Source organism: Camarhynchus parvulus, chromosome 11 (assembly GCF_901933205.1).
Source record: "Camarhynchus parvulus chromosome 11, STF_HiC, whole genome shotgun sequence".
Lineage (NCBI taxonomy): Eukaryota > Metazoa > Chordata > Aves > Passeriformes > Thraupidae > Camarhynchus > Camarhynchus parvulus.
The window spans coordinates 7617326-7632993 of NC_044581.1; the positions used below are offsets into that span (position 1 = coordinate 7617326).

At 50.5% G+C, this 15668-nt stretch overlaps 1 protein-coding gene across 1 annotated transcript in view; it reads left to right on the forward strand.

The window, feature by feature from the left end:
* VAC14 (VAC14 component of PIKFYVE complex) overlaps nt 1–15668 on the forward strand; it is a 58936-nt gene that overhangs the window by 19051 nt on the left and 24217 nt on the right. Inside the window, exon 13 of the mRNA XM_030956266.1 lies at nt 8718–8871. Coding sequence (XP_030812126.1) covers nt 8718–8871 — 154 coding nt within the window. The remainder of the gene's footprint in view (nt 1–8717; nt 8872–15668) is intronic.

Consider the following 15668-nt stretch of genomic DNA (forward strand, 5'->3'; position numbering starts at 1 on the left):
TCATCTCCCATCTCCCAAGGTGCTGCACCATTTTCCTGCTTCCTTGTCTTGCCTTCTTCACCCTTCTTCTCTGGTTCCAGTCATCTCGGTTTTGGTGGTGTTGTTGTCTTATCCCCCTCTAAGTTGTTCCCTGTAGCATTTCAGTGCTTGGGTAGGAGGCCGGCAGCATGGCCCACAGCTGGCCCAGGCAGTGGTAGAGCCTCCACCATCAGCTGGATCTTCTTGCCCAGAACTACAAATGATCCTGGCTGGTTTCTCATCCCAGACCTTCCTCATGGAATAAAAATCACACGCTGTTCTGTGCATTACATGCTCAGAGCACCAAACCCCAATCCTGCAATAAATCCCATGTGTGAGGGGGTCGTTAAGAGAGGAGGGAAGGGAATGAGCAAGCAAGGGAATGACTTGCAAAGGCAAGCAACTGCCTGGCCATTTTCCATCCCCTGCTGCTTACAATGCAGACCTTTCCAAAAGAGTCCCCGAGCACACATCTGCCTTTGCAACGCTCTAGAAAGCCTGCATCTTGCAGATAGTCTCTCCAGCTTGGCAGGAGATCTCTGTGAGTCATGTTGCAATTACACTGCTTATTAATATTTGAAAAAAACAGTGAAGGAAGGACCCTGGTGGTGCATTTCCTCCATGTGACATAACTGGGAATGGCTCAAAAGTAATTTTAAGCTGATTTATTTAATCCTGGCTTCTATTTATTTAAATGTTTGGAGGTGGCTTTTTTTTTTTTAAGGAAATCCATAGACGAGTCAATCCATTAAACACCACCACTCAGCTGGCTGTCAACCAGATTTGCTGCTTTCTGCAGAGGAAATAGAAATGACTGAAACAGTAGGGAGGTTTTGAGCTGGACATTTTTGGGAATGATGAGGACACTCTGAGCTAACTAACCTCCTATGTCAGTGCCTGTTAGGAAAGGGGATGTGGGGTGCTTGCTTAGCCAGTGCAGTATTTGTGTGCAAAGTCATACTGTCCCATGTCACCTGCAGGCTGTGACCCCTCCCCAGAAGCTCCTGGATAACAGCCTGGGCATCACCTGGTCAGCATGGGGGCCTATGTGAGCTAAACATCAGCTCTGATGAGGAAGCATCTCCCTCCTTTTTCCAGATAGGGCTGTGCACATTGTGTGGTGTAGCATGAGGTGTACACACATCTTCAGAGGGTTTTTGTGCTTTGTCCTGTGATGCTGCCCTCCCCAGGGGAACCTGCTCAGCAGCAGTGTCAGTATCATCTTTATTCCCAACAAGGTTGAACATCCTTCTGTAGTGCCTAGAGTTCTCCTGACTCCTGTACACAGTTTGGAGGCTACCTGTCATTCTGCTGATGTGCCCTGGAGCAGTTGTTTGTCACCAGCTCATCACCAAAGGACAGTCTGGCTTCAGAGGGTCAGTGCTAGTCTGTGCATCAGACTGAAAGACTGTACTCAGGCACCTTATTTTTCAGATCTTGTCTTGCTGAGCTGCTCTCAGTCTCTCTGCATTGCGATAAATAATCAAGCTCAAAGCAAAGAAAGGCTCATGCTGGATGGAGCCAGATCCATGCCCCTTAAGTTCTCACCCCTGTTTTTGTCATTCAAGTAGCACAGGGTGTTGCACCACCTCCACTGTGCTGAACAGAGGCCAGTAACTCATGATGCATCTGCAGTGTCCTGAGTCATCTCTGCCATCTCTCCTATTCCCCTTCCCACCCAATTCTCCCGTGCCAGTAAAGAAATGGTCAAGAGATCTCGTTAAGATTCACAAAGGCAGCACAGAGAAGTTGGTGCAGAGCTGAAGCAGGCCGTTCCCTTTGATATGTAGACAAGTCGGGATCCAGGATTCCTCTCTGTCAGATGCTGTGCTGCTGCACTGCGTCGCCTCATGCTGCTTCCTGTGCTTTCCTGACGGGGAGATGTTCTGTCCTGCCTTTGAGACCTGGTTTTGAAGGCAGTTTATGAAAGCCCTGCTTAAAATTTGATGTGCTTGAAAACTTCCTTACAAGACGTAACTGGATCCTGCTGGGAGTGGGTTTTTCTGCACTATCCGCTTGCTGCCCTGGTTGAAAAACTGATGTTAGGAAAGATGAAAAGCTAGGAAATGCTGTTTGGGACCTTTCCACCTGCAGGCTTAAGGCACCACTGCTGATAGGCACTGCTGAAAAGAAGACATGTTCTTCAAATTGCCTCCTCCTGCAAGTTCATGGTGCAAAGGCAGCTTTGGATGTAGTCTCTCAGTTCCCTGGATTCTGAGTGGATCCAGGCACTGAGCTGAAGTGAACACAACAGGAGCTGAGGCATCTCTGAGAAAACTGCAAAGTGGTGACGCTACTCAGTTTATTTCTTTGCTTTGTTTTCCTTTTTCCGGCTCCAGAATTGAATGGTTTCTTTATGGCTGAACATGTTCCTGTTTGCTTATCTGCTCCCCTCAATCTTGTTGGGGGTTGAAAGTTGTGCTGGGACTTTTGTCTGAGTCATGCAGGAATGACGCATGAGGTGGAGCTGGTGTCTGATGTGAAGCAGGATAGACTCTGGCTTCCTCAACTCTGAGAACGTGAAAACTTGCCCAGTGGCTGGGCAAGGCTTTGAGTACAGAAGCACTTCCTTCAGAAGTCTCCTCAAGAGTTGGTGACCTTCTCTAGAGAGAGTGAACTAAGCCTTGGCTGCCACTGAGTTTGGAGGGCAGGTTTAGATGAGTTACTAAGAAGAAATTCTTCCATCTGAGGATGGTGAGACACTGGCACAGGTTACCGAGAGAATCTGTGGCTGCCCCATCCATTAAAGTGTTCAGGTTGGATGGGGCTCTGAGCAACCTTATCTAGCAGAAGGTGTCCTTGCCCCTGGCAGAGGGGTTGGAACCAGATGATCTTTAAAGGTCCCTTCCAACCCAAACTATTATGTGGTTTTCTGATGTACTTGAACCTCTGCATGGCCCTCAAGCCAACTTCCCACAAGAAGCTGAAACATTCTGCCCCCTCTTGGGTTTCCGGTATTAAACTAGAAGAGAAGAAAACCCTGGGATGGTGGTATACTGATAGTCATCTCTTTCCTTTGCATGTCCTGCTGCCGTGTCTCGCTGCAGCCCTGCAGGGTTTCAGAGCCAGGTCTCTGCCCTGCTCAGAGCTCTGATGTCACACTGAATCCTGGCGAACTTCTCCTGTCGCACCCAATCCCAGTACAATGACACTGAACAAAGGCTTGTGCCAAACCAAATAGCTGTCTTAGTGTGGCTTGGTTTGGAGCTTTGCTCTGTTGGGTTTAGAGCCATTGTCCTCCAGCTCCTGGCCTTTCATCTGCCACAGCTGAAATATTGTGACCTGATGCAAAGCAGAGGTGTAAGCTAAAGACTGCAAAGAGGAGAACTGCAATATATGTATGCCTGACTTTATTGAAACTTTTTTTCGTGGTAAAGCTTTTCTGGAGGGAGACTCAAAGCTATGAGGTACTGAAGCAAGGAGGCAACTGGTTTTCAAGAGGGACCCTGAGGGTGAGCTTGGGACTGAAATGGGGTATAAAGAAATGTGTATAATTCCAGTCAGATAGTGGAAGATGCAGTTAGCCTGGTTTGCCATAAGTGGAAGCAGCTTGTAAGCAGAAGTGTGATGATGCTTTTTCAGTAGACACAGGACCACCTGGTTTAACAATAATCTATGTGCTGCATCCTGCAGAAATAGGAAGTTTCTTTGTGGGGATCATAATCCATAGGGAGCTTCTTGGCTTAGGCCCAGTTTCGGACCACAATTTCCTAACTTACGTATACATATGTATATGCAGTTTATGTGTACAGTGAGCAACTGGGGTAAACTGGCAATCTGGGCTTGAGGTGGTGCTTGTAGCATTCCTGGGTGAAGTTATGGAGCAGACTAAAACCACAGAAAACCTGACTGCCATGGAGGACAGGCAATCTCTGTCCTGGGAAGCTGACTCAGAGAGGGTCTAGGGTGGGATGGAGATGTAGGATGCAAGATTTGGTGAGCTGGGCTTTGGGTGCCTGGTTCCCTGTGTGCAGAGGGAGGTAGTGGGTGGGAGACAGCAAATAAAAGCAAACCCTTTGCCTGTCATGAGCTCTAGGACTGTGGGTGTTGAGTTTAAAGGGTTTGCAGGCATCCAGCCTCCCCCAGCATAGCCTGAACGCATACTCCAGGGCTTTTCCAGCCCCATTCCACCAGCTGGACCTGTGTTGCATCCTTCCCTGCCCTTCAATGCATGAAGCAATAGCACTTGTGGCACTTGGACATGGTTTGATTGTGAGCATGGCTATTGGACTCACTGATCTTAGAGATTTAATTTTTTTCAACCTTAAGGATTCCATGACTCGATGATCCTTGTGGGTCTCTTCCAACTCAGCATATTCTGGGATTCTATAATTCTATGAAATACCTCCTTGGCCTCCTGCCCTGACTGGCATCAGGTAGCATGTTAAGCTCCCCATGTGCTAATTAAACACATTTAAAGGGGTGCTCTGAGCTATGACAGTGTTGGGTGCTGCAGACCTGGCCCTCACACCCCCAACAGCAGGGACAGTGGGGGATTTACAAAAGCAGGAGGATAGGCAGGGAGTTTTCAGGTTCCAGCTTGTTTTGGGATGGCTGTAGCTCTGTTACCAAGTGCCTTCCCCCACTGCCAGCTGTATTTGCTGGTGCTGTGAGCATGTGTTAGTGTGACCTAGCAGGATTTGCCCTGGGGAGGAAAGGAGAAGCCCCCGGGCCTTCTGCCTTCCCTCTGCTCCCCATCCTCTCCTGAGAAGGCAAAAAAAGTAGATCTTGGCAAGATCAGAGGATGAAAGTTGCTGTGTTGGGGACCTAAAAAGAGGTTTGGTTAAATTGGTGTGGGAAGATTAATGATGGGCTTTCTTTTCTTTTTCAGTCTTTAAAGCTGGAGGCAGGGGAGGGACGCAAGTTTGCTTTTCACACTGTGTGTCTGGGGCTCAGCCAGCCTTGCTCCTGGCCACTCCTGGCTCCAGGACTGCCTGCCCATGCTCACCTCCTTCCCTGGCTACAGCTAAAAGCATTGGAAGGAGGGAAAATATAAAACAAATGGGGCTGCATTTATGTTGTGGAGAAGGAGGAAGCATGCAGCAGCATCCTTGGCTTTTCCTTGTTCCCACTGGCTCTCTCCACCACCTGCGTTGCCCATCCTGGAAATGCCATGGGGGTTTCCACACCTCCCAGATTTTTGGGCCTCTTTGAGGTGGTTTGCAGCCCTTAATGTTCTTGTTTTCTGTCTTGGTAGTATCTTGCTTCAGCTGAATTCCCCTCTTCTCCTTGGCAAGAATAACCTGATCTTGAGTGCCCCATTTCATTGCCCAGGGAATATTAGATGTCCGCTAGGACATCCAAGGCCATCCAGGAGCATCTCCCTGCTGCACACAGGCATTTTAATTTATTCCTGTTTTTCACAGCTTATCTGTAAATACCAGCAAGGACAGCACCTTGAGAAGCCAGTCCATACCCTTCCACTGCATGTGTCCCAAGAGCTGCTGCTGCAGCCTGCTCTGGTGTCCTAGTAGTCATCCTGTGCTGTGGGATGCTAAGTCTCACTCCCAGGGGCCTGCAGCACATTTGGGGTCCCCTCCCCTTCCCCTGCCTTGGGCTGGGGCCAGCCCAGTGTTCTGACAAGAGGCAAATGCCCCCCCTCTTGCAGGAGCACCGAGGCACCGCTTTGCATGCACAGGGAGGTGCATCCCACCCAGCACACACCATCCAGGGGCTGCTTCCCCCCGTGCCACCGCCAGCAGAGCTGCTCTCGGCTCCATTCAACCAGAACAAGCGGCAAATTAACCTGACCTAGATCTGGAGAAGCTGACAGTTGTGTGTGCCCTCAAAATCTGTGCTCTGGAGGCAATGCAGGGAGAATTCTTGCCTATTCTCAGAGAGGAGAAATAGCTGCTTATTTATAACTGTCTGGAAACCAGCTTCTCATTCCCTGGCCACCCAGAGCTCGTCCTCTTCCATGCTGCTCTTCATCCCTGTGCTGGGAATGGCTTGAGACATCAGACAGGTCTCCCCATCCATCATGACACTGCCTCTCCTGCTCCTTCCTATTTACATTAACCAGGCACACATTTGCCCACAGCAGGGCACACTGTCCTATGTCCCATCACCACTGGGAAATCTTCCCAGAAATCCCCTTGGGATCAGGAAAACGCTCCTGGTCGCTGATCCTGCAGGCTGGCTGTCAGGATCACACCTTTGCCGGGCAGCTGGGGTGGGCTCTGGCCCTCATGCTCAGCGCTGTCGGTCCGAGGGCCGCTGGGTTCCTGAGGGATGGGACCAGCTCGCTCCTGGCGCAGCCGGCCGTTGCCATGGCAATGGCAGGATATTGCTTTCTTACAGCCTCCTGGCTCGCACAAAGGCAGCCAGCTCCAGCTCTGCTCAGCACAGGGATGTGCGGTGCATACCAAGCACTCCTGCCTTTCCTCTGTCCCCAGCTGGGAACCCTCTCCAGAGCATGCGGGAAGAATCAGCGGGAGCTGGAGCTTCCTGCCTCTTTCCCACGGCTGGAAAACCCCAGGTCTTTGCTGCCTGCTCTTCCTCCCAATGCTCAAGTACTGATCCCTCCTGCTTGTTATTTCCTCCATGTTTTCCAGTGGCAAAATTCAGCCTATGCTGCTTTTTCCACCTCCTGCCTTTAACCTGCCACAGGGGGGATATTCCTTAACCTCTCCAAAGCTATGTTCTCCATGCATACCCTCCAGTGGTGTTTCTCTGCTGCCCTGGCTACCCTGGCCAGAGCATCCTGAGCCCAAGCAGGATCTCAGAGATGGGGCTCATGACACAGTTCTGAGAGGCTGGATTAAGGATCTGACCTCAAGGCATGACTCTGAAAGCTTTGGGATGCAGCAGGGTTGTTTCTTGCCTAGCCTGGGGGTTTGGTCATGTTTCCTCAAGCTGTCAGAGCTGCTGGTGAAAACTCAGCTGGATGATGTGGCTGGGTGGGGGCACCAGGGCAGCAGTGAGTGCAGCAGGAAGGCAGTCATGAGTGGCCAGGTCATGCTGTACATCAGCCGCACAGTCTCTCAGCTCCTGGTTGTGTTGGGTTTGGCAAAATGCACCACATGAATGAGAGTCCTGGCTCTTACCTGACTGCCAGCCCTCGTAGCCAAGCCCTGAGTCCCTTTGCCAGTTTCAGCCAACATGACTTGGAAACCTTTATGGGTGTTATTTCCCCGTTGTGAGAGCCTGAGAACCAAGTTGGTGCCTGTTCAAAGGCTGCAAGCTCAGCTGAGTCACATGATGAGCCACCAGAGAACCTACATAGGGCTTCAGGAGACCTGGCATCCTGAGCTCTGCTCAGGGACATCCTCCACTTGAAACAAAACACAGCCAGCATCACTTTGTCTGAGCCACAGATGCTTGAAATCCAGGCAGGGAGGGAGGACCGAGGTCTGCCCTCTGCCAGGGACCACAGGCTCCTCTCCCTGGAAGAGGATGAAGGCTGCTGATGGCAGGGTCCTCCCACGCTGGCAGTGAGCTCCCAGCCTTGACAGCATCACAGAGGTGCTGTATTCTTCAGGGACAGCAGTACAAGTTGTTGTCTTTTTTTTTTCCCTGCCTTTGGGAGCTGTGAGTTGAGACTTAATCATGTTTATAGGCACAGGGTCTTCCCAAGTGTGCTGGAGCCTTGTGGTGCCTGTGGCAGGCTGCTTCCTCACCACTGCCACTACACCATACACTGCCTAGACACCACACTGCCTGCTCTGAGGCTGCTGGGGGCTTGAAAATCAACCTTAATTACAAAAAAAAAAAGCCCCAAAAATGCACTCAGCTTAAGATACCTGTGCAAAAGAAAAACCAAGGAGCTCTTCTTTCTGATTTTCAGGGGTTGTATTTTCCAGCATGATTAAAAAAAACCAACCATCCATAATTGGCTTTTCATTTTTCCAGGGGGAGGGGTTTTCTATGTCATCTCAGAAATTAAAACTGCTATATAACTGGAGCTCTTCAGAAAGATGCATTGTGAGAGCACAGGGAAAGCCTGGGATACTGTGCTGGTGGGCAGAGGGTGGTTGGGATGTGCTGTGCCAGATGTTGAGAAGTAAAGATGTGGCAGTTGACCCTTTTTGGCAGCCTTTTTGCTCTGCATAGCCCTGCTGCTCTTAGAGCATCAGGGACAGCTCATGAAACATCTCAACCCAAGGACGTTTGAATGAAGGGGGACCCAAAATAGCCTGAGACATGAGAAGGGTTGGGGATGGAAAAAAACCCACCCAGTAATAACTTCTCCAGAAGTGCTATATATAGACTGATTTGGTGACTTCTGGAAAGAAAGAGCTATGAAATCTGAATGGCAGCTCTGGCTTGACATCCTGAGCTGAGCCTTCCCTGGGATGCTGCCTTGCAGAGGGGAGCTGGCTGGTATGTGCCCCCAGAACATCTCTGTGCTCTTGCTGGGATTGTCCCAAATCTGAGGGTATGAAGGGAACACAAATCCCAGACTTCCACCAAGTGGGACTAGGGGAAAGCAAGCCCTATTCCTGGTTGTGTAAATTTGGTTTAATTTCATATGCTTCCTTGGGACTCTCAGAGCAGAAACTGGGATTTTTTTCTCTCTTGTCTTTACTGCCCCATGCCCTCTGCAAACATTTGAAATTTCCACTTGGAATTTTGTAGGCAGCCCTCTTTTACTATACCTTTCTCGGTGTGCTGGGATTTGGTGTTTGCTTCCCACCTCACCCTCTCTGTATGTGGATTTGGAAAGAAGAGCTCACTCTGCACCATCCCTCTCTCCACAGGTTATCCTGAAGGACCTGGAACTGCTGGCTGAGATCGCTTCTTCCCCAGCAGGACAGACAGAGGAGGGTCATGGTCCCTCCGATGGCTCCGACGTGCGACCTGGCCCAGTGGAGCTTCATGTCCCAGCCAGGCCTGGCCAGCTGAGCTCCTCCAGTGAGTGCCCCTGTGCCACAGCTCCGTGCCTCCCTGCTCCTGGGCTCTCCCCATGTTCCATGGCACCAGTCAGGTTTGCTCAGGCAAAAGGAGAAGCTTATTTTACAGCAATAAATCAATGTCTTCATCCCTACCCTGCATAGTTTGGGAATTGAGTCTGCCGTGGCACAGACCAGGGCGCTGCTTTTATTTTTGCTGCTTTTCCCCTAGTTTGTGTTTTGGGGATTTAGGGCTCAGTTTAGCAGCAGGATGCCCCAGAGGCCAGTGTGGAGAGATGTCATTGTTGTCCTATTTTTTATGGGACCTTGGGCTCCAGCCTCTTTTCTCCTTGTAAAAGCCCTCAGAGCCCTAGAATCGGTGCAGGATGAGATGCTGGCTGCAATCCCAGATCTCCAAAACATCCATAGATCTGCAGAGGGATCCCTGTGCCAGGCTGCCCACATTGGCTATGAACTGTTATGTTGCTCTGAGTGTCTGGCAAAACCTCAGGAGAGAGATGAAGAGTGACGATCCTATTTTCTGGGGACTTGGGAGATTAAAAAAAAAATAACCTTTCATTAATTATCCCAGCACATGGGGAAATTTTTTTCACCTTCCCTTGTCTGTGGTTCATGCTTTACAGTTGCTTGGCTTCTCCTTCTCCTCCTCTGCTGCTATTTAAGGGCCTCCCTGTTGTACTCCCCAGGCCAGGTCGTCCCAGCCAAAAGCACGTTTCATGTGAGCTTTGGATTGCAACTCGAGCACTGAGCCAAGGCTGCCTCTCCCTGCAGAGGATGCAGCCACAGGGCCTTGCAAAATCACCACCAGAGTGAGAGGCTTTGCTTTCCCATCCCCAGGCTTTGTTTTCTCTGAACATCCTGGATCACTCACCCCTCCCTGGTCTTATAAATCACTGCACCAGCAACCAGCTCAGATCATTGGCTGTTCAGGGTGGGATATTTTTTTTTTTTGTGGATCTACCTGTTTCCTGCTGGCAGTTTTATTTCTGCAATGGAGAGGTGAGGGCTGCAGGGCTGGTGACCTCCCTGAGCTTTCTGCAAGTCTCATCCATCCTCCCACTGTCAGAAGTGAGACTGCCTGGGTGGAGCAGCTCCTGCAGTGCTGGCCAAGCAGCTGAGGAGCTGCAGTTCAGCTTGCACTGATGGTTGTCTGAGGTTTCCTTCCTTCTGGATGATCTAAAAATAGCAGGCTGGATGGCGTGGATCCTAACGACTGCCGTGGCCCCTGTTAGCTATCTGGAAGAGCAGCTTGGCTTCACTTACTCAAGTGTAACCTTTAAAAAGAGTCTGGCTCTCCTCTCCTGGAGTAGATCTGCTGGAGCCAGAGCTCCCGTTGACCCAGGGTGGGACAACTTGCCCCCACACAGGTCCTAGTGGACTCTGGCTTCCTCACCTATTTTTCTCTTCCCTATAATGCACCAGAAAATTGTTCCTTAAGAATTTATTTGGAGCTGAGCTTTGCAGGGTCATTGGCTTTTAACCAAAGGCAGATGTTTTTGGGGAGGGGAAAAAGGAGCTGGTTCATTGGCTTGGGCGTTTATCATGGCCCCAGTCCCGTCTGGCTTTGACCACCCAAGGCTGAGACCGGATGGGCTGCTGGGGAGTTCCCCCAGGGAAATTGAGGGTCAGAGCTGGGCCAGGACCTTCCTGGATTATGCCTGGAAAACCAGAGGCTCCTGAAAAATACTCCTTTTGCCAGAGGATTGCTTGAAGGGAGGACTTTTTGGGGCAAGACGGTGGCCAGTGGAGATCCCCATGTCTGAGCATGGTCCTGGATGGTGAGAGCAAGTGAGCCAAAACTCTGCTATTCCCAGGCAAAAAGGTGGGGTGAGGGCAACGGAGAGAGGGTGTACCCCTTTCTGGAGTCACTGGTTTTGTACTGGGATATATGGGATGGTTCCCTAGGGTGCTGTGGTTCAGACAGTGCTGTATTGGCAGTAGGATGGATGCTGTTTCCCCATTAGAGTGGGGGCTGCAGGGTCCCAGCACTTCTCCCCAGGGTTAAATCTCTCTATTCCCTTCATCCACTTCAGACTGAATTACCATTGAAGCCAGCAGTGGGAGGAGAGCTGCTGAACTATCCCAGCCCAAATCCTCTCCTATCCCAGAGGCCCTTCCAAATGTGCAGTTGGTGGCTTTGCAGGTAAACAAGCAAGGTCACCCTTTGAAATCCTTGAGCTCGTGGCAGATTTCCTGCTGTGCTCTCTGTCCTCGTGCTCCAGGCTTTGCTAGCCAAGCAGTAAGGGCAGGAGTGGAGGTGGAAGGGGCCAGTGCCCCCATGGTCTTCCCTGCATTTCCTCTCTCTCCCTTTCTTCCCTCGGGATGTGTTTATGCAGTTGTTTCCCTGCCATTGAGTTTGGTTTCCTTCAGATGCTGGTTGATTAGTCAGGAAAGCCGTGTCCCACTTCCGCAGCCCGTTCCCAGCTCCAGTTTTTATTTAGCCACTTTGTTCTCTGGTTACGTAAGGTCAGCTGCCTTCGACGCCTTCTCCAAGCACAATGAACTGGGGCCAGCCCAGCTCAGCACTGCCGGGGAGACCCAGCATCTCCTCCTGACCTGCTCTGACTGCCCTGGGAGAGGATGGCTGGTTTTGGCCTCCAGGAGTGTCTCCTTGGTACCTTCTGCCCACTTTTCCAGGGGCAAGGGCTGCAGGGCTATGCCCAAGAGCTTCCCAGTTTTTGGAGTGATTGTGCAAATGCCAGTCTGGTCAGTACAATGGGAATCCAGTGCCTGCTTTGCTTTGGGAGCGTCTTTTCCAACCCTGTACAAGTTGAGACAAGTAGCAGATGACCTAAGAGTGGTTGTCACCGAGGTGAACAGGTCAAGGGAGGTGGTTCTGTGCCTTTACTCCACTCTGGTGAGACCCCATCTGGAGGACTGCATCCAGATCTGGGGTCCTCAGCACAGGAAGGACATGGAGCTGTTGTAGCAAGCCCAGAGGAGGTCACAGAGATGATCAGGGGCTGGAGCACCTCTGCTAAGGAGACGGACTAGGATTTGAGGTTGTTCAGCCTGGAGAAAGTTCCAAGGAGACCTTAGAGCATCTTCCAGTGCCTGAAAGGGCTCCAGAAAAACTGGACAGGGACTTTGGACAAGGCAGGGAGTGACAAGAAAAGGGGGAATGGCTTCAAGCTGAAAGAGAGTAATTTTAGATTAAGTACTGGGAAGAAATTCTTCATTGTGAGGATGGCAAGGCACTGGAAGAGGTTGCCCAGAGATGTGAAGTGCCATCCCTGGAAGTGTTCAAGGCCATGTTGGATGGGGCTCTGAGCAGCCTGGGCTAGTGGGAGGTGTCCCTGCCCATGGCAAGGGGTTGGACTAAATGGCCTTTAAATGTCCCTTCCAACCCAAACCATACCATGGTAGGTGGAAGCCCTCCAGCCTTGTCTACAGCTCTGCTCTGCACGAGAGACAAAAGCTCATTCCAAAAGGATGCCAGACCAGCTGCTGCCTTGCACAGGGTAACTCGTGCACACATCTCTTCCTTCCTTTCTGCACAGCTTTGTAAGGTGAAGCAGTTACAGCCCTTTGTTTCCTCTCCAGTTTGGTCTGGTCTCTCCTGCCTGGCTTCCTGCCGGAGGTGGTGGGGACAGAGCTGCGCCCTCTGAGCACCTCACGCTATAGGATGTTTACTGGGAGTCTGACTCCATATGTGGAGTCACTAATGTGCCTGAGGCCACTGATTCCCACTGGCAGACCATGGATATCCCATGAGTCAGTGGATTACTCTGGAGGAGACTGCTAGAAGTCCCTGAGAAGTGTAATCTGTTGAGTTTAGTCTTGGTGTTTCCCTCCTGGAGAACATACAGTGTTCCAGAGTGGAGATATTCTGTGTTAGGGGTTTGCTTTTGATATATCTTTGGGGGGATTTTATTCTCAGTGAGCCAAACCACTCCCCTTTTGTTGTTTGTTGCTTCAGTTGTGTCATCGTAGGTCTGCAGAGGTGGCAGCATATGACAAGGTCCCACCTCCAGACAGTCTGTAAAATGTTAGGGCAGCCTCTGCAAACATCAGGTGAGAGTCTGTAGCGTGCAGGAGGTCCATGAAAGGTAGAAAAGAGAAGGTGGCTTCTTGTCAGATGGCTCAGATTTGCTAAACTGCTATTTCCAGTGTTAGAGAAGGATAAAAGTGAAACCCTTCCTTACTCATCCTCCCCACAAAAGGCAGTGAGGCAGATGACATCACACCATTAACCACTTGCTCTTGAAGGAGCCAGTTTCCAACAGTCTTTGTAGAATCAGGAGTGTGACAGCAGGGAGCAGGGGAGCCAAGCAGGCAGGAGAAAAGAGAGCTGTCCTGAGTGCTCCAAACTCAGCAGTCTGGCTCCTGATGTTTGGTGTCTGTGGCATCTCTTTTCCTGCTGGCATGAAGATGTTCAGGAGTGTTGATTGTCAAAAACATTCTTCTGCTTCTTGGGGAGGAGAGGAATTTGAAAGAAAGGCTGATCTGTTTGTTTTCCTGGATGCAGTGTAATAGAGGAGCTGGGATGCCTTGGAAAGCCCCAGGAGAGACCATCCAGATGTAGTGTTAACTCGCCTGGCGTGCCTCCAGGTATCCATCCCTCCTGAGATGGTCACAGCATACAGCCAGCCAGAAAGCCTGGGGATTCCCAAATAACAGCTGGGATTACTGATTTGTAGTGGTGGACAAAGGAAAAGTTGATGATGTAGATGAGTCACTCATAGCCAAGGCTCCTTTGGAGTTACTTTGCTGGGCTGCCTCAGTTTCCCAAAGATCTTGTGAGAAATTTGTGGAGTGAGGTGAAAAACAAACTAGCAGAATGAATATTGGTGTGAAAACAGCCCAGCAAACCCCATTACTGCTCATTCCTTCAGGTTGTGTTTCATATACTTCACCTTTCCATGCAGGAGCCTCAACCCGCTCTAATCTCACCATGAAGCTTATCCATTCCTGGTTTGCATCTCTTCTGGCTACTTTGTGCTCCTGAACAATGGCTGAGCTATACCCTTGCTGCATTTTTGCTTATTGATTTACCCTAGCAAAGAAAAATGTAGTAGTTAACTGCTAACCTTACTAGAAAACCATCAGGATTATCATTGCCTGCTGCCTTCCTCCAAGGCAGCCATGAGCACAGACCCTGCATAAGGTGGGGAGAGCAAGGAGCAGCAAAAGCTTCATTTGGCATCAAAATATGTACCCCAGCCTGTCTGGGGACCCCCTTTCTGTCGAGAATTACAAACCCAGGAAGTCTCAGGAATTACAAACCCATGGCTCTTTAGCCAGGTAGGTAGGGGAGAAATATCCATGTGTGTCCAAGCAAAACCAGGCTGAGCACAGCCCCTGGCTGTGCTGTGCAGAATTTTGGTGGGTTTATTTCGTCAGCAGCATCCTGTGCTCTGGAAAGGGGAGAGTGGAGGTTTTCCAGAGCCCAGCTGAGCTGCCGACATGTTCACATCTGTTTCCAGCTACGCCCTGCGCCGGCTTTCTGGGAGGAGGAGGGGAGGATTTGCCTTTTTTGCAGCTCTATTTTTATCTTGCTCTGCGAGGCTTCACCACTCCGTGTTTGCAAAAGCTAAAATTCAAAACATCCTGGGGAAGGCTGCCGGGGGGAGACGCTGCAGATTCCCACGTCGCTGCCCAGGGTTTCGCCGAGCACCATCTGGCAGTGCCGACTCCCACGCCGCTGGCGCTCGGGCCGGCTCAGGGCTCACGGACCAGCTCCGGCTGCCGCCGGGTTTATCCCTGGTGCTCCCAGAAGAGCTGGGGGAGATCATTCTCTGGGCTGAGCTGGAAACATGATGCCTTGGGGAAAGCACTCGGGTGGGAAGGATGCTTGGCCTCGCCAACTCTTAGCTTACCCTCCCTATATCCGAGCTGAAATTGCTTCAATTAGAGATTGCGGTAAATCATTTTAGCTAAACCACCGCAAATACCCTTGTGGATACTCTTTAACCAGCTTACCCAGCTTTAGCTCGCTTCGGAAAGGAATCAATTCTGCTCCAATCTTATTTCAGTTTGGTTTCAATGGAGTTAAGCAAGTCCACGCTGGTTTTAATTAAGACTAGTTTGAAACCAATTATAGTAAATTAATAGAAGATATGTTTTATGCCAGGGTGAAGTTCAGAACTTTGTGGCTGAGATAGGAAAATCCGAGTTCGTGTCGGAGTCTGCCAGGCTCACCCGGAGCAATGTGGGGACACTTTGGATACTGTAGGTCTCGACAAAGCTCAGCCCATCAAGCAGCCAGACAGCCTGAATGTTCCAGGGTGATGTACAATATATATTTATAAGGGCCTTAATATAGATCCCTAATTGCCTGTCTCGGTTGATTTATGGTGTGGCCACGCAGGCGATGGGAACAGCGAGAGCCGCTGGTGAGCGCTCAGGGATGCACTGGGGGTTTGCAGACATTCGCTGTGCTCCGCTCGAGCTGGCACTCATGGCTGGGGGAACAGATGTTGGAATTGACTTAGATGATCCACGAAGCCTGCTTGTGTCCCTGGCTCTGCCTCAGTCTGTGGAGGGAATCCGGGGAAAAGATTTGTTAGCCTGGCATGCTGGGCTGCAGAAGGTTGCTGTAGCCATTGGTAGGACAAAGGATAATGGTGTAAAACTGACAGAATGTGTTTAGCTTAGGTATTAGAAAGAAATTCTTTATTGTGAGGGTGATGAGTTACTGGCACAGGTTGCCAAGAGAAGGTGTGGCTGCCCCATCCCTGTAAGCGTTCAAGGCCAGATTGGATGGAGCTCTGAGCAACCTGGTCTTGTGGAAGGTGTCCCTGCCCATTGCAGGGGGGTTGGAACGAGATGAGCTTTAAGGTCCCTTCTGTGATTCAA